General features: G+C 35.8%; 1 protein-coding gene across 1 annotated transcript in view; it reads left to right on the top strand.

Moving 5' to 3' along the window:
* ext1a (exostosin glycosyltransferase 1a) overlaps window positions 1-22562 on the top strand; it is an 84656-nt gene extending 62094 nt beyond the window's left edge. Inside the window, exons 3-11 of the mRNA XM_051721109.1 lie at window positions 927-1034; window positions 4416-4535; window positions 9721-9853; window positions 10349-10467; window positions 13051-13146; window positions 13399-13488; window positions 13630-13790; window positions 14562-14733; window positions 15412-22562. Coding sequence (XP_051577069.1) covers window positions 927-1034; window positions 4416-4535; window positions 9721-9853; window positions 10349-10467; window positions 13051-13146; window positions 13399-13488; window positions 13630-13790; window positions 14562-14733; window positions 15412-15597 — 1185 coding nt within the window. The 3' untranslated portion in view covers window positions 15598-22562. The remainder of the gene's footprint in view (window positions 1-926; window positions 1035-4415; window positions 4536-9720; window positions 9854-10348; window positions 10468-13050; window positions 13147-13398; window positions 13489-13629; window positions 13791-14561; window positions 14734-15411) is intronic.
* The last annotated feature ends 1056 nt before the right edge of the window (window positions 22563-23618 follow it).

Raw genomic sequence — 23618 nt, 5'->3', positions numbered from 1 at the left:
TTTTGTCTTCACTAGGACAATATCATGGTAAAATAGGTCTGAGACAGCTGTTCTATGGCATGTTTATACATCACTGAGCCACAGGTGTGACTTAAACATTCTTTATAGACATGTCACAGTGCAATTCATGATTTAGCACTGAATTATAGTGGAAACAATCATGAAAGTTATACAATGAGGCTTTTAATAAGACCAAAGCCTTAGTACAATGAAGGATCTTTGGGAAGTCAAGTTAATTGTAGTTGTTTTAAAAGTGTCTCTGATTTAAACTCCAATAGCAAACATTGAGGGAAGTTAGAGGCAAATTAGATTCATGTCTGTGAAACTCCCACTTTCAATGAATCAATTCAAAACTCTGATTCAGCTATTTGCTCACTCAAATAATGCTCACTGGAGTCTCTCTAAAATATGTTTAAGTCAAATATAAGTTGGTAAGCATTGCTTTTTATTTCTCTGCATTGCTATATTGCAGCATATCATTAAAAGATATTAAATACAATACTACTTTGTGTTCATTTAGTGAACACTGTGTGGAAAACATGCCTGAAACATACTTGATTTTTACTGTAACTTCTCATCTCAAACATTTAGAATCTACTTGGCAACAGCAGCTGTTTGGTTGAAATGATAGATTCTCTGGTAGAATATATACAGTATATATTGAATATTGTCAAAAAGCATTAAAATATCAAGCCTATTTATTTTCTGCTATATCACATTGTGAATTGGTCTCTTGTCTCCGTCGTTGATTGTTATCTCTCATTCTCTTTCCGTTGTTATGACCCGTGAGGCTTTGGTTCTTAAGCTTTGTGTTCCCTTCCGTCTCTACCAGATTCCCAGTGCTCGAGATGCTCTGAAGAACAATTAATGACGCTTGCTTTATGTTTTTCTTCAGACTGTTTTAACGTGTCTCTTTGTGTGCGCAGGCCGCTTGCATACCCGTGATGCTCAGTAATGGCTGGGAGCTGCCCTTCTCCGAGATTATTGACTGGCGTACGGCTGCAGTCATTGGAGATGAGAGACTACTGCTACAGGTATGTCTGCCACCCACTACTCTATATCACGACTACATGCTACAGTAACCCCTCAGTAAATGTTCAGATTTCACTCACCAGTAATTTTTTTGTATAGTTGTGAAGTATTCAGCAACGAGATCCTTTCACTGTGTGTTGACCGTAAAAGTTGTTCTCTGTAATGTGTGTCCAAAGTCGAGTTTCTCTCATTAACATGCGCTCCTTTATAGAAATGCTGGATTTCTTAAAGAGACAGTAACCATTTTTAGCATGTGTTCAACAAATCAATGTAAATATTTGTAAATAGTACATTTATGCAATTAAACAATAAAGATGCAACAAAATATAATATTTGCAATATGTTATCATATTGGTTTATTGAATACATGGATTTGTTTATTTTTAAAAAGCTAAAATGTGACCAAAATGGTGAAAAACTAATAAAATATAATTAGTCAAATTAAAATGTTCTTAATTTACCTAGTTTGAAGGTCCCTTGTATAATTAACAGGATTAGCTGGGAGAGAATTTCTTTCAAATGTAACCAAAAGGGACATTATATCTGAAATATACCCATATGAATCGAATCGAGACCTTATGAATCAGAATCGAATCTGTATCAATACCCAGCCCTAATTGTTTCAAAATCTGGTTCCACATAGCTGTATATTAAACATTAAATACCTTCTGATTGGCTGTGATTTTTGCCCTGTTGTGCAGCAGTTTTGCATTCAGTGTGGATAAATTGTATAATTTTATAAATTTTTATATATATATATATATATATATATATATATATATATATATATATAAAATGTATTATTTTTTACATTTTTCTTTTTATTTCTGTTGTATTTTTATATGAAAAAAATGCATTATGGAATTTTAAGTAAATTTTATTATTTTATCTTATTATTTTATAAATTGTATTGCATTACTATGCAAATTTGCCTTTATTTGGCAGTTTACTCAAAATGATATTTTTCAGCCCATATTTACAGTCCAATATTCTTTTAGAGCTGGGCGTAAATATAGTATATGAGTATGATTTGCCTGACATTCTTCACAGTTACACCAACATTCTGCTGTACTATGAGCATCATATTATGATTGAATCTCTGGTGTCTTAAAGTGATGTTGTATTTTCCAAGAACATTCCTTCCAAATATCTGATAGGGTGTCTTTCCAAACTTCCTGTTCTATTTACATTTGTAATTCACTTTACCGTTTTATTATTGATTTTTGCATATAATTTTTACGTTCATTTTCCAGAATTTAATATATTTGTCCTATTACCCTATTTATCTTTTTACTATTGATTTATAACTACATAAATACTATTAAAGCATGCAAGTTTAATTGTTTTAACTTGTCCATTCTAACTAGACAAATAACTTCTAAGTTGTAGGTTATTGGAATTCTGAAGTTTATCTGAAGACAAATTAAGTAGGCTTACCTGAAAGTACTTAAAAGTATGGATAATATGAAAATAGAGGTAAGCACAAGTATGAGTCATTTTGCATATACGTACATGAGAATTATACCTATTTTATTTATTGTTATTTAGTTATTTACTTTTTTGCGATGATTGTGTTATAAGTAGGTGTCAGTTATTGTTTTTAAAATCTATTGAAAAACAATAAAGTACAAATACGTAAAAACAAGGCAGCATAACCATGTTTTCGTTTAGTCTTCATGTTTATTCATTGTGCACAAATTAAATCTGTCTAATGTCACATGATAATTTCCCGGGCACAAGCTTGTGATGATCACTGATGGTCTAAAGACCCCGAGAGACTTTAACACTGAGAGCAAAAACATGTTGCCTATTAATTGAAATGGGACCTCTTGCCCTCACCTTTTAACAGCCGTGGCTCAAAGGCACTTTGGGGCCAGGAGAGTGACAGCTTCTGTCAGTGCGCAGTAGCACATTTCTACATTTAATATGCTCCCGTGCCCATGGCTCTGACTCTCTCAAAAAAGTCTGAGGCGAATCATCCAGATATATTCATAATGGAAATCTACCTCAAGGGGTGTTTGTGTTTAAAAATGATTAGTTTTTTAATAAATGCACACACCTGTTGAGACTTATGCTCTCAGTTGGTTGTGTAAATACTGGAACAGTACTCTTGAAAGACTAAGCAAGGCCCAAGGTATTTTCAGTGGTACTGTATGCAGTAGTTCTGTTTATTTACTCTTGCCTGCTTATTGCCTAATTAAAGAAATATTCCAGAAGTTCCGTGTTGAGTAGTAATAGATTACGTGTGATCTGGATTACATAATCAGATTACAAAAATCAAGTACTTGTTTAAGTATTAGAATTAGTTTACATTAGTGATGGATCGAAACATCGGCCAGGCCGAATAATCGGCCGATATTTGGCACGTTTGTGATTTATCGGCATCGTCCGATAACCGTGTTCACTTAGACAATCCAAGGTATTTTCTTTTCAAGTTAATGCAAATTTGAGAAAATATTGCATAAAATAAGTGTTTGTTTCACTTTGGAAATTTTATGTACATTTGATTTGCTGTTGTTAAATTGTATTTTGTTTATCTGTATTTATATCGGCCATCCTGCTCTCTAGATATCGATTTTGGCATCGGCAATTCAGATATCGGCCATTGAAAAACCCATATTGGTCGACCACTAGTTTACATTAAAAATTAATGTAGTTAAGTCATAAACTGTCATTGCATGGAAAAGAGGAGTGTGAGCATTCCTCGAAATTTCTCTATTTGTATTTTACTGGAAAAATAATAGTATACAGGTTTGGAATGACATGATCAGTGTTGGGGAAGCTACTTTGAAACTGCAGCTTCCCAAGATACAAGCAACTCATTAAAGTAGTTAAAGTACTAGTTAGCTACACTACAAACTACTTACAAAAAGTAGCTAACTTCATTGATGCTATTTAAAGAAGAAAACATTTTTAGATATGTAACAATCGGATGATATTATTGAATTCTGCATTCAGAAGTTTTAATTGAAGAATTCAATAATATCAGCTGACAGTTGTGTTTGTGTGGGTGACATTCCCTTCACAATCATCGTTTTACTACAATAACCAGTTTAACCATGGTGTTTGTTGTAAAACTATAGTAACCACAAAATTAACTATGTGTTCTACATTCATGGTTACAACAAATAGAGTGACAAGATTATATATCATAAAGTTTAGAGTCGCTACTTTTAGTTAATTACTCCCCAACACCCGGCATGAGTTTTTCAGTTCAGTTTAAACTTGTATTTAACTTGGAATAGTTCCTTCAATGACTATAAATGCAGAGACTATAAATGCATGCTCTATCGAATGGTAAAATGTTATTTTAACCTGTATATATCAGATTGAAAAGGCTTGTCAATTTGAAAACACAATATCACAAGGCTGTCTTCTCACAGATTCCATCTACAGTCCGTTCCATCCATCAAGATCGCATACTATCTCTCCGCCAGCAGACACAGTTCCTTTGGGAGGCCTACTTCTCTTCTGTAGAGAAAATCGTGCTCACTACATTGGAGGTAAGCGATTTCTCGATCAATTAACATCACTCACCATTATCAAGGCGTGCAGCCATTAAGATCTAATGACTGTTCGGACGAATCTTACCAAAACCTGGGTCATATTTCACTCCAGAATCAAACGAAAAAAATCTAAATTATGTTTTGCGTAAAGAAATCTATTTTTAGGGCCATTCCAATTTTTTACATTTATTTTCATGACAATATTCCCTCTCAATTCTCATTATCGTAATGCGAAAAAATTTCCTTCTCATTACCGTAAAGAGAAAGTGTCCGAATGTTTTACTTATGAGTTTGTTTGTAATTGCCATTATTCTCAATGAGGATTTTCATTAGATTCTCATTACTCTAAAACAGTAATGACAATCACCCTCTCCCAACTCACTGATTTATCAAAATCATCATAAAATAACAGCTGTACGACAAATACTAGCTTCCTGAAAATTCAAGTGTGCATGACATGCCCACTTTGCCATTGTTATGTTACTCAATCAAAATTAAGTAATCAAAAATAACGTTAGAAGACCAATTGCAATTCAGTATGCAAATATTATGATTATTTCTATGATGTCAGTTTTTAATGGTGAACTTTCTATCAATATAAGGTCAATTTTTTTCAAACTTAAACCAAAGATGTTAAGTGGTTTGGGCTGAATTAATTGTAGACCTTTAATACTTAGAACAAACCCTAACTAGAGGTGTGTTTCCCATACAGCGGCATAACTCACTGTGTAACCACCATAGTATGATGCATCATTGTAGAAATGAACTAGCTGGTCACAACTAGTTCCCGAAACATAGAAATAATGTTGCACATCCATCGGTCGAACCACGTTGGTTGAGCTGTCATTAATGATGTTACACAAGGGGTGGCACAAATATTAAATTATAGTGGCTCATTTACATGTACACCAGAAAGCCGTTTAATGTGAGAAAGCTGCAGAAGACACAAAAGTGGCATGCACTTTGTAATGTGACAGATTTGCACTGCAATAGATTGGGTTCCATCTACAGTATAAACTTTGGTGTTCCCCGATGCACTTGAGCATACGCACATGCGCACTGGACATGTTAACAAACATATTAACGGCATTTATACGTTAACATAAACTTATAAAAGCTGTGTGTGATAAAGCACTCTGTTAACAGGCTTTAAACTCTTAAAAGGCTGCATTCGCAGGGCCTGGGTAGCTCAGTGGTAAAATACGCTGGCTACCACCCCTGGAGTGCGCTAGTTCGAATCCCAGGGAGTGCTGAGTGACTCCAGCCAAGTCTCCTAAGCAACCAAATTGGCCCGGTTGCTAGGGAGGGTAGAGTCACATGGGGTAACCTCCTCGTGGTCGCTATAATGTGGTTCGTTCTCGGTGGGGCGCGTGGTGAGTTGAGTGTGGTTGCCGCGGTGGATGGCGTGAAGCCTCCACACATGCTATGTCTCCGTGGCAACGCGCTCAACAAGCCACATGATAAGATGCGCGGGTTGACGGTCTCAGACACGGAGGCAACTGTGATTCGTCCTCCGCCACCCAGACTGAGGCGAATCACTATGCGACCACAAGGACTTAATAAAAAAAAGCACATTGGGAATTGGGCATTCCAAATTGGGAGGAAAAAGGGGAAAAATCGTTTACATAAATGCATGTAAATGTGGCCAAAGTCTTGACAGAATGAAAGATATATATGGAATGAAAATATAGAAGCCTCAGCGATGTCAAATGATGTCCACACAGCAAACCAACAAGGAACTATGCTTCTAACCATAGGTAAAGAGCTGTAGTTCCAACCACATCACTTTGCGATGCTGTTTGCGAATGTTCGTTGGAACTGCGGTTTCGGGAAACACCAAATCGTTGAACTATCTTGGTAACGATGGAGCTTGCGACCATAGTTGGCTAATGATGCTTCTGGGAAATGCACCCCAGAATGACTGAGGAATATCAATATTCTGCCTTGCAAGCACTGTAATAATTTGTCATCATCATTATAATAATATTAATACCTATTTATTTATTAATTTGAAAAGTAATAATTAGGGCTGCCGATTTAACGCATTAATTTAGTGCAATTAATTATATAAAAAATAACGCATTAAAAAAATTAACAGAATTAATCATGGTTGCATTGACTAACTCAGTGTAAAACAGATTGCTGTCAGCTGTAGGCTTGTTCAAAGATATAACAATATATTGAGTGCTTAAGCCACTTTTTATATTGTATAATCAATGCTTTATTCATCTGCGACGATAATGCAATTTATTTAAAACTGAATTTCAATCAGCGTTATATTTTTATTATAGATATTATACATATTATATATATAAATATTAGAATTATTATGCATTATTAATATGAATTATCATTATTTGGGGCCACTCTCAACAGAAAATGATGCGATTAATTGTGATTAATTTGATTAATTAATCAGTATGTCATGTAATTAATTTGATTAAAAATTGTAAACGATTGACAGCCCTAATAATAATACATAAATATTTATAATAAATTAATAATATAATTATATTATATAATAATAATTATTATTGTTATAATATTATTAAATTAATTATAATTATTTGTTTATTTATTTTTTCAAATTTAAAGGTGGAGTAAGTGATTCCTGAGAGACTGTTGATATTTGAACTCAACAGCCAAACAAAGACACCCCTCCCTTCAGTGCTCCTTCAGAAGCTCCGCCCCCCAAATTCTTGCACGCACAATAGTATTGTGTTAATCGGTCCGATCAGCTTTGTTTATTTTCCCATTTACAGAGCCAGGGCTGTGTACAAACACCAGATTTTTTTTTTCAGCGCACAGAACGGACAGCTAGCGGACTCTGAAGAGATTTTCACGGAATTTGACAGCGTATTGGATTAAAATGACTTATTCTCATTACTTAAAAGTGGAGTGAGATTTATTTTTTTTTTTATTTACATAATGTCACATTGACTAAAATCGTAATAGTCTGTAAAATAAGATTCACTCTCTGTGTGCAAAATAAACCTATTTCTTTCTTTTTGATTTTGGGTTGAAATATGACCTGGACATACAGTATTCTTGACAGTCTTTATATTGTTTACCCATTCCATTTCATAGCTCCAATGCTTCCCTACCTCTGAATAATGTTACAAAAACCCTTTTGAGTCTCCCAGTAGACTGAATCTAATAAAAGACAGAGTATACAGTGGCCAGTCATATAGATTGGAATTGGACAGTTTTGTCTGGCCAATCAATCATGTCGAGAGTTATTCCTGAGTGAATGTGGAGCTACACCGCCAGTCTCGGGCTCTGATTTCATACCATTTTACCTTGTGGAAGCGTTGCAGCTTAGAGATGTTCTGGATTGCTGTTAGAGTGTAAGAGGACACCCAGGTCAGGTGTTGAAGGGTGGATCTGTGACATAGTTCCATTCTAGCTGGCCATATGTTTATGGCAGTTAGCAGTCGTTTACACCGAACTGTCTTGTGCTAAAAAATAAGCTAGTTGCACTATATATACAGTTGAAGTAAGAAGTTTACATAGAACAAGTCATTAAAACAAGTCATTTTTTAACCACTCCACAGATTTAATATTAGCAAAATATAGTTTTTGCAAGTCATTTAGGACATCTACTTTGTGCATGACACGAAATCTAATTTTTCCAACAGTTATTTACAGACAGATTGTTTCACTTTTAATTGTCTATATCACAACTCCAGTGGGTCAGAAATTTACATACACTAAGCTAACTGTGCCTTTAAGTAGCTTGGAAAATTCCAGAAAATGATGTCAAGCCTTTAGTCAATTAGCCAATTAGCTTCTGATAGGTGTAACCTTGGATGTATTTTAAGGCCTACCATTAAACCTAGTGCCTCTTTGCTTGACATTGTGGGGAAATCAAAAGACCTCAGAAAATAAACTGTGCACTTCCACAAGTTTGGTTCATTCTTGGGAGCAATTTCCAAATGCCTGAAGGTACCACGTTCATCTGTACAAACAATAGTACGCAAGTATAAACACCATGGGAGCATGCAGCCATCATACTGCTCAGGAAGGAAACACATTTCATCTCCTAGTGATGAACACAGTTTGGTGCGAAAAGTGCAAATCAATCCCAGAACAACAGCGAAGGACCTTTGTGAAGATGCTGGAGGAAACAGGTAGAGAAGTATCTATATCCACAGTAAAATTAGTCCTATATTGACATAACCTGAAAGGCTGTTCAGCAAGGAAGAAGCCACTGCTCCGAAACCGCCATAAAAAAAGCCAGACTAAAGTTTGCAAGTGCACATGGGGACAAAGATTGTACTTTTTGGAGAAATGTCCTCTGGTCTGATGAAACAAAAATTGAACTGTTTGGCTATAATGTCCATTGTTATGTTTGGATGAAAAAAGGTGAGGCCTGCAACCGTGACGCATGGGGGTGGCAGCATCATGTTGTGGGGGTGATTTGCTGCAGGAGGGACTGGTGCACTTCACAAAATAGATGGCATCATGAGGAAGGAAAATGTGGCTATATTGAAGCAACATCTTAAGACATCAGCCAGGAAGTTAAAGCTCGGTCGCAAATGGGTCTTCCAAATGGACTATGACCACAAGCATACCTCCAAAGTTGTGGCAAAATGGCTTAAGGACAACAAAGTCAAGGTATTGAAGTGTCTATTACAAAGCCCTGACCTCAATTTGATAGAACATTTGCAGAACTGAAAAAGTGTGTGCAAACTAGAAGGCCTACACATCTGAATCAGTTACACCAGTTCTGTCTGGAGGAATGGGCCAAAATTCCAGCAACTTATTGTGAGAAGCTTGTGGAAGGCTACCCAAAATGTTCGACCCAAGTTAAACAATTTAATGGCAATGCTACCAAATACTAACAAAGTGTATGTAAACTTCTGACCCACTGGGAATGTGATGAAAGAAATAAAAGCTGAAAGAAATCATTCTCTCTACTATTATCCTGACATTTCACATTCGTAAAATAAAGTAGTGATCCTAACTGACCTAAGACAGAGAATGCTTTCTACGATTAAATGTCAGGAATTGTGAAAAACTGAGTGTAAATATATTTGTATGTAAACTTCTGACTCCAACTGTATACTCCATCTTTGAACAATGAAAGGCGGTTTCTTTATTTGCAGAAATTTCGATTTGATACATGTCCAAATGTTTCAGATCAGTGAAGCTTGATGTTATTTGTGGAATTACCCTTTAGATCATCCAGGATCGGGTGTTGCAGCACAACGCCCGCAGCACATTGATGTGGAACCGGCTGCCGGGTGGACTCTTCACCCTTCCGCAGTACTCCTCCTATCTGGGTGACTTCCCCTTCTTCTATGCCGAACTCGGTGAGTGGCCTCCGTTCTAACACTATCAAAGTTCAGTTTAACCTTGCAAAGTACTGTGGCAGTGCCATGGTACTGTTATTATCTGATAATAATACCATGGTAACTTGATATATACTGTGGTACTGAATAATCACCATCTTCATATACCATGGTGTTTATATGGTTCACCAAGGTACCTCAAGATTACCAAGGAATTACCATGGTGCCATGTCCAAAGAAACATGCTAGTGGGTGATTCTCACAAAGCCTGTCAGAAAAAAGGGAAAGAGTTGTATTTCATTTTGTTTCATTGTTTGTAACTGGGTTGGTTACCATTTTTAAACTGAAGACAAATGTAGACAAAGAGAATTAATAGCACAGGTATTTTTAACATGATATTTAGGTGTTGGATGTTATGACTAGCATGATAACTGAATGGGTTGTTAAATATTGTGTTCCTTGTACAACATGCAATCCTTCCATCTGGATTAATTGAATTGATTCTATTCTCCACAGGTGTCAAACCACAGCAGAAATTTACAGCCGTCATTCATGCAGTGACGCCTCTCGTATCTCAGTCACAACCGATTTTCAAGCTGCTCGTGGCTGTGGCCAAATCGCAGTACTGTGCTCAGGTATGACTCTCAACCTATAATAAAATCTGTAAAAATGTTACAGTCTTAAAAAACATCAGGACGCATTTTTTCGTTTTAAACAGTTAGAGGGGATGTAACAGAATTGAACAGAAGTCATTTTGTAGTCAAATTAATTCCAATACACCGCTACTAATACAAACACTCAGTATGCTTATCCTGCCCCAAGAATCATCTGATTGGTACTTTTAGAAACTAACATGGCGTACGATGCTGAAAAATACTGCTGAAAAATACCCCGAGACGTGTCGTAAGGGCCAGATATGTCTATCTAGCATATTTGTTTAGATCAACTTAAACAACTCAGATGCAACAAAACAGTATGTCATTTGTGAACAGCCCCTTAGTTCCTAACAACATAGTTCCTAAAAAGGGCCTCTAGTGGTTATCAGCCTTTGGGACTCAAAAATGAGGAAGGTCAGTAGATTAAAGGGATGTATAGCACGTTGAAAATTGCAAAACAAAGTTTCATTTTATAAATTATTCATATGAAACAAATAAAAAGAAATAAAATGCAGGATTGCAGTAACGGGACCTATATAAAGCAGGACTATGCAAGAACTTGATTTTTAGCATTTTATTTTGTTTTTGTTTTTAGCATTTTTATAAAGTAATTTATTTTTATATATTTTAAATAATGTTAGGTCACCTTTGGAAATTTACTGAGGCCTAGAGTTCTGCCTTAAAATTAAGTCCGAACCTAACTTCTACCCAAGACCGTGTGACCTGACCCAACTTGGTACAGTCAGATATGAAACTGCTCACTCTCTTTAAAATTTCTTCTCCAAGAAAGTAAATTTGTTGCAATAGACTGTATTTGATGTAAGCATTGTAGACGACATTAGTAAGAGTATAGTAACAGTAAACATCCACAGTTTTAACAAGGTACGACGCCCCCTCAGCACACCAGAACAGAAGGAAAAAACACTGGCTAACATTTTATCAAGCGCTGAAACTTGGCTTGGTGCAGAACAATTTGGAATCATGTGTAGCAATGTAACATTCACATGAAGTGCTCTTTGGAACCAGAACTCCTTTAGAACGGTATATATTTGTGACACCTACGCTAAAAAAAAAAAAAAACCTTGAATGAAACAAAAATGTCTTGAGATGCATTCAAAAAAAATGGAAGCACTTTTTAACTTGACATGGTGTATAAAAAAATGTGGCAGTCCTGCGCAACATGCTGAAAAATCAGTGAGATGCAGTGCAGCGGTGAAAGACCGTCCTGCACATTTACAAAGACCTTATTCACAGTTGCACCATCTTTGATTTTTAATGGGAATGGCTACGAGGCTGTGAGAGAGACTTACCATCTCTTCAATGGCACCCACGGTATAAAGCTGTATAAAGCTCCTAGATCTCATCTGATTTCCACAACTTTTGTTGTCTAGATTTTTTATCTACTGAATGTTCTTGGAAAAAAAATGTCAATGTTTTGTCTGCGGAATGATCCAATAACACTTTAAACTGCAGTACAGCCCATTGAAGAGACTGTCTGCCTCATTGTCATTCCCGTCAAAAATCAAAGATGGCGCTGTTGTGAATAAGGTCACGCACCTTAACAAGTTCTGTTTGAATATCCCCTAATTTGTCCGTTTGCACATGTCTGTGAGTAAAGGCCGAAACATACTCTATGCAACTTTGTAAACACGCAAGCTCGGTTTCATGTCTCGTTGCGTTTTGAAATGCGTCGGAGAGCAATTCGTAACCTAGTACGTGTTGCATTCTCAGCATTGCCGCAAGAGACACTATAGCGAGACTAGTGGTAACTGTCTGTTTCTACAGTGTTTTCTCTTTCAAGTCAATAACTGTCATGGCAGAGCATGCGTGTTTTCAAACTTGCGTAGAGTATGTTTCCACCATGGTAATGCAAGAACGCATGTTAAGCATTGCAATGCGGTGGCCAAGCGATCACATCTGCGTACACATACTTGGGCAGAGTATGTTTTTGGCCTTAAGTGTGTGTCTGCGAAACAAGTTAGGTAGACCTATTTATTTTTTCATTAATTACTAGGGCTGTCAATCAATTAAAAATTGTAATCAAATTAATTGCATGACATGCTGTTTAATTGATCAAATTAATCGCAATTAATCGTATATATAAATATTTGCTGAAAAGGCCCCCAAATGAAGATAATTCATTATAAATAACACATGATTCAAATAATTATATATATATATCGTATATATCGCAAATTGTAAGAACACAAAGTTACATGTACTTTAAGCTTGAATTGCTCTGGTAGGAAAATAATAACATTTCTTAAGGAATTTACATACAGATTGATTGCGGATGTTTTTTATGCATTATTTTGTATATATTTTATCGCACTAAATTAACAATTTAAATCGGCAGCACTATTAATTACAAACCCTAATCCGACTTGAACCCGAAGTCATACTTGAAAAACTGGCCCAAAACCTGACAGGTCGGGTTGCAGACCTCTTCAGAGGCCCCCTATTCGGCCCCGGCCACTGGTCTATTCTTTTAGTCAGCAGGTGTTGTGTGGACTCCAGCGATTTTTCTCAGCATCTGATATTCTCTCCTTGTTCTTGTGTTAGATCATTATCCTGTGGAACTGTGACAAGCCCCTGCCCGCAAAATACCGCTGGCCCACCACATCTGTCCCGGTCATCGTTATTGAGGGCGAGAGCAATGTAAACCACCATCCAGTGCATTCAGTTGAGCTGCTCGCTCACAAAGTCTTTATATTCTCATCATATCAAATTAAGTTTGGTCTGGTGTTTCTCACTTGCAATGGAAATGAAAAAGAATGACAAACGGTGTCTTGGTTTGTTGCTGATGCCGTTTTGTTCTCTGCCGTTGATGTTTACATGTTCTTACTGAAGTCAGATCTGTTTTGAAGTTGAGAGTTTTCAGGTGTTTTCATGTGTTGATTACGTGTTCAGGTGATGAGCAGCCGTTTCCTGCCATATGATGCCATCAAAACAGATGCAGTCTTGTGTCTGGATGAAGACACTGTGCTCTCTACAACTGAGGTGAGCCATAACAGATCATTCTATATATGTACTATATTGATTTCACATTGACTTGAATTTATTTATCTGTTTTGACAGAATAAATTATCTCTGGGTTTGGTTGAGTAAGTAGCACTTATAGTAGCATACTCATTCCCACAGGTGGATTTTGCCTTTACTGTTTGGCAAAGTTTCCCAGAAAGGATTGTGGGATACCCCGCTCGGAGTCATTTCTGGGACACCAACAAAGAGCGCTGGGGCTACACCTCCAAATGGACCAATGACTACTCCATTGTGCTCACTGGAGCTGCTCTCTATCACAGGTACATTACAGAAACTCTCAAACTAACAGCATGTAAACACATTAGCACTGTTCCAAACCCTAGTGAGCTGCCTCGCTGTCTGACGTTAGCATGTTGCTAAGCTAATAACGCAATTCTGTAAGCTCAAAAATACATACAGTAGCTCACAGAAATATTGGGTAAAAATTTTTATTTGTTTTTATTTTCAGCAATAAATAACATAAATCTCAGATGAAATATCTGAGTCATATTTCACCCCAAAATAAAAAGACACTGAAACTTTTTTTTTAAAGGTTTTTTTCCCCTTTATGACCAATGAATTTCCATGATTTTACCAATTACTTGGATTACTGGATAAAGAGTAAAGTTTTGAGTGCAGTCAACTTCTAGCCCAAGAAAATTTTAGAGCAGCGCTTAACTAAAAAATTATATTCACTTTAAAAATGTATTTGGCTTTTTAAGATTTAACTAATTTCCATGACCTTTCCAGGCCTTTTAAATCCCTGTTTGGAAATTCCCTGATATATCCAGGTTTTCTTTGACTGTGCGAACCCTGCCTTTTTAGGGCCATAAAGATTTTTTATAATAATATAATAATTTGTATTTTTCTTCTGTTAGATCAAAAAGTTTTGTGAGATTCACCCTTACAATCGAAATTTTCTCTGCATCTTATATACAAATTTTGTCTAAGACTGCCACAATGCATTCTGGAATTGCCTCATTTCATGTTGTCATGGGAATTGGAGCCAGTTATAGTCAACATATTTGACACATTGGATTTTCTCACTGTAGGTATTACAACTACTTGTACACCCACTACCTGCCTGCCAGCTTGAAGAGTATGGTGGACCAGCTTTCCAACTGTGAAGACATCCTCATGAACTTCCTAGTGTCTGCTGTTACTAAAATGCCCCCTATCAAGGTCACTCAAAAGAAACAGTACAAGGAGACAATGATGGGACAGGTGGTACATCATTAAATGTAACATCATTTTGTTATTTAGTCTTTAGAATTCATCATTTAGTCTTCTATTTGTCTTTTCAAGCTGTTTGAGTGCTAGTATTTCCCACAGAGTTGAACCTGGAAATCCGTGGAAGAGTATGATTCACACTGCCGAGTGCGTCACTGTTTATTCCACTCAAAATTTCTAACAGCTCTGTTATTCTCATAATAAGATTTTTATTTTGTGTGTAGTGGATTACCTGAGCAATTTCTGCAAACCTGAGAACCTTTATTAGGAGCCAAGCACCAAGGGTGTTTATACACATAATTTGTACCTGTTTATTTCTTATTATACTGTGTTTTCTGCATTGGAATCTATGATAGCCACAGAACATTTTGGTAAAAGCTATGAAATTTGGGACACAGATTTTGTAGGATCTGGTCATTCCTGGTGCCAGTTTTGGCCCTCTTGGACCAACAGTCCAAATGGCGTGATTGACCAATCAAAATCGAGTATTTTAGAGAGCCGTGTAATATTTAGCTTTATATATCAGTATTAATCAAACTGTTCCATAATCAGTTGCTGAAACACATGAAAATGCAGTTGTATATAAGGGTCAAATTGGCATGGCAGCAAAAAGATTGGGAAAGAGGAGGATGTACAGTGTCTGCTTCAACTAACCCTTTCTTTTTTCTTCAGACATCACGGGCCTCTCGTTGGGCAGACCCCGACCACTTTGCCCAGCGGCAGACATGCATGAACAAATTTGCCAACTGGTTTGGCACCATGCCCCTGGTCCATTCACAGATGAGACTGGATCCTGTTCTGTTCAAGGACCAGGTATCGATACTGCGCAAGAAATACAGAGACATCGAAAGACTCTGACGAACCTGAAACTACCGCCCTTATAAACGGGGATGGGAAACGACATAAATGGGGTGAAAATGGGGGGCCATGGAGACCCTCAGTGAGGGAGGAAATCATGATGAGGGAACTTTGTATTTGACAAAGACCTGTCCATCACAGAACGTCACTAAAATGACTGAATTTAGATTAAATGTATGAAATCCTAAATGAAAATAGAAGAAATTCTGAAGCTACGACATCATAAATGAAGTCCAATTCGATTTTACATTGATGTAATTTGAATGAGTTTAGCAAAACACAAAGAAATGCCAAAATTGGTAGCGTTCTGTCTTCCAAGCCCCCTCTTGTGATGCTTTGACAAAGATGACAGCAACCTAGCCCTTGATGGGTAGCCATGCACATAAATCTATGCGCAGTCAGAAAGGGGACTACAACACACCGGTTTTAGCTTCTGGAACAGACATGAGACCTTTGTGTGCGATACCTTTGGCTGGAAGGTTTATGGGGAGGTCACCCGTGAGCTGCTCATGCGTATTTATTCTGTTTGCCTTCCGCCATTCTGGCAAGCGCTGCTCCCCTATTAAAGACGTTGGACGCCTGTGGAAAAGCCGGTGTGCGAGACCGCTGAACACTAAGTCACAGTGCCTGAACTTTCAGATGGATTGTATCTGGGAGTCCAAAGGGGTTTTGTATGAATGCAAAACACCTTGTTCATGCTGCTTATATTTGGATCAGTGTATAGAAATGGGAGGTGTTTCTCAAATTTGCCCAAAGTTTCTTTTTCTTCCTTTCTATATGAGCCTTTTTATGTATTTTGTTGAAATAACATATTTTTTTGTATTTTTTGGTTGATTCAGACCCAATGCCATAAACATCTCTCGTTATCTGTCTGGATTTTATGGCCTAATTGTCACGAGTGCAATGCCATATCAGTGGCCACGTTCACACTGCAGCTTGATACGGTTGTTACTCCTCTTGTGAGTGATAACCGTATTCTACAACTTGATTATCTCTCAAAATACTGATGAAATGACAACCACATTTACATTAAAGGAATAGTTCACCCAAAAATACAAATTATTTGATCATTTACTCACTATAGTTCCAAACCTGTATGACTTCATTTCTTATGCAGAACACAAAACAAAAAATATAAATGATTATCACGGCCCGTCTACTTTGTACAACAGCAGTTAAGAGCAACTCGCTTCAAAGCAAATAAAAAGACCCAAAAGTATCATAAAAGTAGTCCATGTGGTTCTGCGTCATAGCAACAACCCGATTCAGTGAAAATCTTGACGTATGTTACACGTTCATGAGTGAGAGAAGCTCATTCATAGTGGCTTGTGCTTTAATGCGATAAAATATGTTGATTAGCGCTAAAAAACAATAAAAAAAGCATTCGCAGAATAAACATAAAGCATGACGCATCTGTCAATGTCGTTTTACTAAAATGAAATAAAATCTCAGACATAAAAAATTTAATGAAAAAAAGTACTTAAAAGTATCATAAAAGAAGCATGTGGCTCTCAAAGAAGTAATTTTCAGTGAACGTTCATTAGCACTATGAAAGAAGCTCGTTCACAGTGGCTTGTGCGATAACGTGATAAAAGATAAAAAATACTTTTGTTTCGTAAACTTGTGTTTAAAAAAATGCTCATGACAAAGCATGATGCATCTGTCAATGTCATTTAACTTAAATGAAATAAAATATCGGACGTAACAAATGAAATTAAAAGCTTAAATAAATGTAGCATAAGGCTCTCATAGAAACAACCCAAACTTTACGTAATTTTTAAGAGAAAATGTTGACGTCATTGCACATTCATTAGCACTATGAAAGAAGCTTGTTCAAAGTGGCTTACGCGTTAACACGATAAAATGTGTTGATTAGCGCTTAAAAGGCAATGCAATTTTGTTTAGTAAACTTGTTTAAAATATTATTTTTAAAAGCATAAACAGCATAAACAAAACATGACGCATCTGTCGATGTCGTTTTACTAAAATTAAATAAATTGTCAGATGTTACAAATTAAATGAAAAGCTTAAAAAAAAGTAGCCAAAAGAATAGTCAAAGTAGCATGTGGCTCTCATAGAAACAAGCCAAAATCAAAGTAAATTTTCAGTGAAAATCTTGACGTCTGTTGCATGTCCATGAGCAAAAGAAGCTCGTTCACAGTGGCTTGTGCGTTAATGCAATAAAATGTGTTGATTAGTGGAAAAAAAAGCAGAAATAAAGCTTAAAAAATAAATCTTAAAAGCTTTAAAAAAGTACTTAAAAGTAGCATGCGGCTCATAGAAAAAACCCAAGATGTTCGTAATTTTTCAGTGAAAATCTTGACCTCGTTAGCGCTATGAGAGAAGCTTGTTCACAGTAGCTTGTGCATTAACACCATAAAATATATTGATTAGCACTGAAAATAAACACACACACAAAAAATTGCATTCAAAAATGGTTTTAAAGCAAAAAACAGCATAAACACAGAGTGATGCATCTGTCAATGTTTTTTCTCTAAAATGAAATAAAATGCTGAACATTAAAAATGACTAAATAGATTTAATAAGGACCATAAAAATAGTCAATGCTGCTCAGATGCATAATAGAAACAACCTAAAAAGTAATTTTTCAGTGAAAATCCATTGCACATTAATGATCGTTATGAAGTGCTCATTCGCTGTGGCTTGTGCATTCACGGGAGAACTTGTGTTGATATGCCAAAAAAAACAAAACTTTTTTTTTTTTAACTTGCGTTTCAAGAATGCTTTTTAAAAGAAGAAAACATGACACATCTGATCGATGATAGTTTATTATAATTGCCGGACGATGGGGGCCTGGGTTGCTCAGTGGTAAATACGCTGGCTACCACCCCTGGAGTTCACTAGTTCGAATCCCAGGGTGTGCTGAGTGACTCCAGCCAGGTCTCCTAAGGAACCAAATTGGCCCGGTTGCTAGGGAGGGTAGAGTCACATGGGGTAACCTCCTCGTGGTCGCTATAATGTGGTTCGTTCTCGATGGGGCGCGTGGTGAGTTGAGCGTGGATACCGTGGAGAATAGCGTGAGTCTCCACACGCACTATGTCTCTGCGGTAACGCGCTCAACAAGCCACGTGATAAGATGCGCAGGATTGACGGTCTCAGACACGGAAGCAACCGAAATTCGTCCTCCGCCACCCAGACTGAGGCGAATCACTACGCGACCACGAGGACTTAAAAGCACACTGGGAATTGAGCATTCCAAATTGGGAGAAAAATGGGAAAAAAATAAAATAAATAAATAATTGCCGGACGATAATATGTCTCGGATCCCTATTTCTTTCGTCGAAAAGAGTGAACTCTAAACTGGTTTAATTGTTGCCATCCATTTTTCTTGTTTACAGCCACGAGTTGCCAAAACATTCGCTATTATTATCACTGTCAACCATCACAATTTCAGGAGTTATTTCAGTATTCCATTAACACACAATAATTAAGTTAACCAATCCTGCATTTAAATGTGATTGTCACTCCCAAAACTTTGCAGTGTGTACGTGGCCAGTACGTTTTAACACGCTCAATGTTCAAGCATACATGATATGTATTTGTAAAAGACAAATTGAACACTAGTTTTGCCTTTGCGCTCAGTAAAGATGGAACAAATCTAATGAAACAAATCAAATGGAAAAACATATTTGGACAATACTGGATTGTGCAGATGGGAGGGGACATTGTTTATTCAGAGTGTCAGGTCCAGTTAAGTATTAATTTAAATATTCTCATTTAGATTTTAATTGATAAAACCGGTTGACCCAACAGAGACAGATTTAAAAGTACTGTGGTCCACAATCCATGTGAAGAATGTCATCAAATCAGAGCAAATGCCATATTTAATGTGATAAATGATATTTAATCATTGAAGTACTCTGTAAATTCACTATCGTGGTTTGTAAATATGGTAATCAATCAGTACCATGGTACCGCCACTGTACTTCTTTGAGTACCGCTCCATCAGTTTGAGTCACTTTGACCCAAAAACACATTTTAAGCATGTGTTATGCACTAAAATAAAAAGGAATGTCTGAGCTTTTAATGATTTAATTATTATGTTTCTACTCAAAACTGCTGCAGATATATATTCATTTGAAAGTTGGGTGAGACTTTCCCTTTTACTTGAGTGCATAAAACTCAAAATGTGTTTCTGGGTCAAAGTGACTCAAAATGATGAAGCAGGGCGCAAGTATTTTGGGGGGGGGGCGGGGTTTATTTACTTTACTTTGAAACATTAGTTTTCAATTGATTGTGCAAGACACTTCTATATTAGGAAAACGTGGAGTAAGAAACTGGATTCTGTGTCTCTTTGAGGGGCTTAACGGCTTTTGCCATTTTCTTTCTTGCTAAAGTTAGAAACCGACTGCACAACAAAGAGAAATCAGTCTGGTCTCAGTATTATTGAAAGCACAGGGTTCTATTGGAACCAAAGGTGAAACCGTTGCAGGAAACATTACTGTTGCAAAGGTCTAATAGAGTTATTTAACTGGACGTGTTTCCATGTAGCTTGATGTTGCACCGCTCGTCCAAGTAAAATCAGTTGTGAAATGATTCAAGAGACTTATCTTGACATCATAACGCTTGCAAATTGCATACAGTGGGAACGTGGGAACGTACAGTATATGGGTGTTTCTTAACTATTGGCACTTTTGATCCTGTGGACTTCTAGAAAATAAATGTAAAATACTTTTAACACTCACAAATTAATTTAATTTGCTTTATAGATTTCATTGTTTTCCTTGTTTACATTCTTAAACTAGGAAAATCATAAATAAGAAATGACTGTATATTTATTGCATACTCTTAAATATTTATACATGTGAATCATATCAAACATGCAGAAAAAGCTTTAGGGTTAATGATTCAGGAAACATTAGAACCCTTTCAGAAAATTAAAATTAATACCTGTTCATCTGGAATGCCTGTCTGCTTTCCTCACCCTGAAAAAAACAACAGATTTTTTATTATGGATGCCTTTAACACCTTCACTGACTCCACATATGACTCATGTAATATATTTCATGTTTTCTAAATCCATACGAAGGTTTTGTGTGGGTAACAGGCCTACAGACCGAAATTGCACATGTTGTCAGCCACTGACTGTGTCTTGTGAGACACAAAGTTTTATACCTGCAGGGGGCGCTTGACGATACGAAAACTGAATTCTCCATGCATCCGCATTTAAATCTCAGAACATTTTATACCCCTTTGGAAACGTTTGCTCTCACAAATTAATTTAATTTGTTCACTAACAAAAGCACGTTTACATGCACACCAATACGCTGATTACTCCCAAAAATCAGCTGATTTAAAAAAATCATGATGTCAAACCGTGAAGAGACGCGCTAAATGTGGATAAGCCGGTGAGAACACTGGTAAAGGTGTTTACATGCCATTTCTGAAAATAATAAACATTTCAGTTGTCGTTTTCAACACATCTCAAAAAAGAATTTTTGGTGGAAATGGCATTTGAAACATTTTTGGGAATAAAATAGCAGTGATTTGTTTACAAATGTATTTAAATCATTTTCACATCATTTTCAAATATTAAAATGGTTTATTTATTCACCTGTTTCTTTAGGTTAAATGTAATAATAATGTAATATTTTTTTTTAATTGATTTTCCTATTTTAAGATTGAAAACAAAGAAAACAATGAAACCTTTACAAATAAAAGGCATTTAAAAAGCAAACATAAAAGATGAAGGCATGATTAAAAAGTGTCCAAGACAGTTTAATGACAGTCTAATAACAAAAAGAAATTAAAATCTGTTCATTTTAGTAGAAATCAACCCCTGGGACAAAAAAGTTCCTGTACTTTAAGAATCACCCATATCTTCAATCAAGCTTAAAAGGATAGTTCACCCAAAAATGAAAATTCTCTAATTTTCTCACCCTTATGCCATCCCAGATGTGTATGACTTTCTTACTTCAGCAGAACACAAATGAAGATTTTTAGAAGAATATCTCAGCTCTGTAGGTCCATACAATGCAAGTGAATGGTGACCAGAACTTTGAAGCTCCAAAAAGCACATAAAGGCAGCATAAAAGTAATCCATATGTCTTCAGTGGTTAAATCCATGTCTTCAGAAGCGATTTGATGATGGTGAGAAACAGATAAATATTTTAGTCAATTTTTACTATAAATACTCCTCCCTGTCCAGTCAATCTCCACTTTAACTTTCACATTCTTTTTCTTATGTTTTTGGTAATTCACATTCTTCATGCATACGCCCCTAACTGGGCAGAGAGAAGAATTTCTAGATATGAAAATATTGATCTGTTTCTCACCCAGAACTATCATATCACTTCTGAAGATATGGATTTAACTATTGGAGTCATATGGATTACTTTTATGCTGACTTTGTGATTTGTGGACCTTTAAAGTTCTGGCCACCATTCACTAGCATTGAAAGGACCAATAGAGCTGAGATATTCTTCTAAAAATCTTCATTTGTGTTTCAGCAGAAGACAGAAAGTCATACACATCTGGGATGGCATGAGGGTGAGTAAATAATGAGAATTTTCATTTTCAGTGAACTATACCTTTAAATGTGTCCTGTTACAAAGCTTTTTTTCATCTTAAATGAATGTGCCTTTCTCAAGACACTTCAGAGTTATTTTATAATCCTTGAACACAATCTCTTCCTCTATAACGTCAATTATATGTGGGTATCTTCAATCTGTTATTGTGCACTAACACATAATTGATTTAGTTGTCTTGAACAAACACTGGAGTTTTTATGACAATGGTTACAGACATTCCTGCCCGTGTAGTAGGAACACCTCTTCACCAGACATGAGGACTTTATTGTTTGTATTTTGATTTCAGTTTCTCTGCTTCAGCTTTGAACCTTGTAAAGACATTATTTTTACGTCATTACGAACAATAAACTGACAGTTAAAATTTTTTAAGATATAAAAAAAATGTTTTCTAAAAAAATAAATGATATTTGATAAGTTTGTGTCTTGTTTCTTTCTGTAACTAAACTATTCTTGGCAAAAGAACAATTTATTTAAATTGTTTCAATTATGTTCATTTAAATATGCTTAACTTCTCTGAGTATAAAATTAGTTAAATCAAATGTAGTTGTTTTGCCATTTAACAAACTATTGTTAAAAATGTATGAATTTTATTTACTAAGTTCATACTCAGTTGAAATTAAATATTTCATATCATTTATTTATTATTAAATATATTATACATATTTAAACATTTACTCTGAATTCATAATATGTAGGCCTAAATCATTGAAAGATTACTCAATCTGAAATGCGCAAACATTCTATAGGTGACAAATAATGATTATAAAATATTATTTTTCTAATATTTCTGGAAATAGTCATACCCTGCATGTTGTATGAATGTGGCAATGTAGTTTTAGTAACACTTTGCAATAAGGTTGAACTAACAATGAACAACAATTTTACAGCACATATTAATCTTTGTTGATGTTAATTTTTATATAAACTAATTTTTTTTTTTTAAATATATATATGTATGTTTTATATTTAGATTAGTTAATGCGTTATGAACTAACCTTAAAAAACACAATTGTATTTTTATAAATTAACATTAATAAAGATTAATAATTACTGTAAAAATATTGTTATTTCTTAGTTCATAATGGCTATGCATTAAGAAATGTTAAGAAATTTAACCTCATGGTAAATTGTTCCCATATTTTTTTATTATTTTAACCATGTTTGCAGCATTTCCATTTAAATTTCACTGTAAATTAACTTTCAAATTACAATTCTTCATCCTGCTTGCCACGTCAGTTCAAATTTAATTCAGTTAAATGGCGCTGCACAACTCTGCCTTACCAGAGTTACTTTATTCAAACACAACCAAACCAAAATACCTCCAGCATTCATGCTGATTTGAATCCGAAATTAATCAGTTACTGTGTTTACAGAAATCTCCCCTGATCAGTTTATAGATGTGTAAATAACAGTCAGGAGCTGATCCTGTCGATGCGATGGCATCACTCCCCTGCCTTTCATTTCTGTAGA

The sequence above is a fragment of the Myxocyprinus asiaticus genome, chromosome 16 (assembly GCF_019703515.2).
Source record: "Myxocyprinus asiaticus isolate MX2 ecotype Aquarium Trade chromosome 16, UBuf_Myxa_2, whole genome shotgun sequence".
Classification (NCBI taxonomy): domain Eukaryota; kingdom Metazoa; phylum Chordata; class Actinopteri; order Cypriniformes; family Catostomidae; genus Myxocyprinus; species Myxocyprinus asiaticus.
Note: the sequence above shows the minus strand (reverse complement) of the source record. Positions and strands in the feature narration are given on the sequence as shown.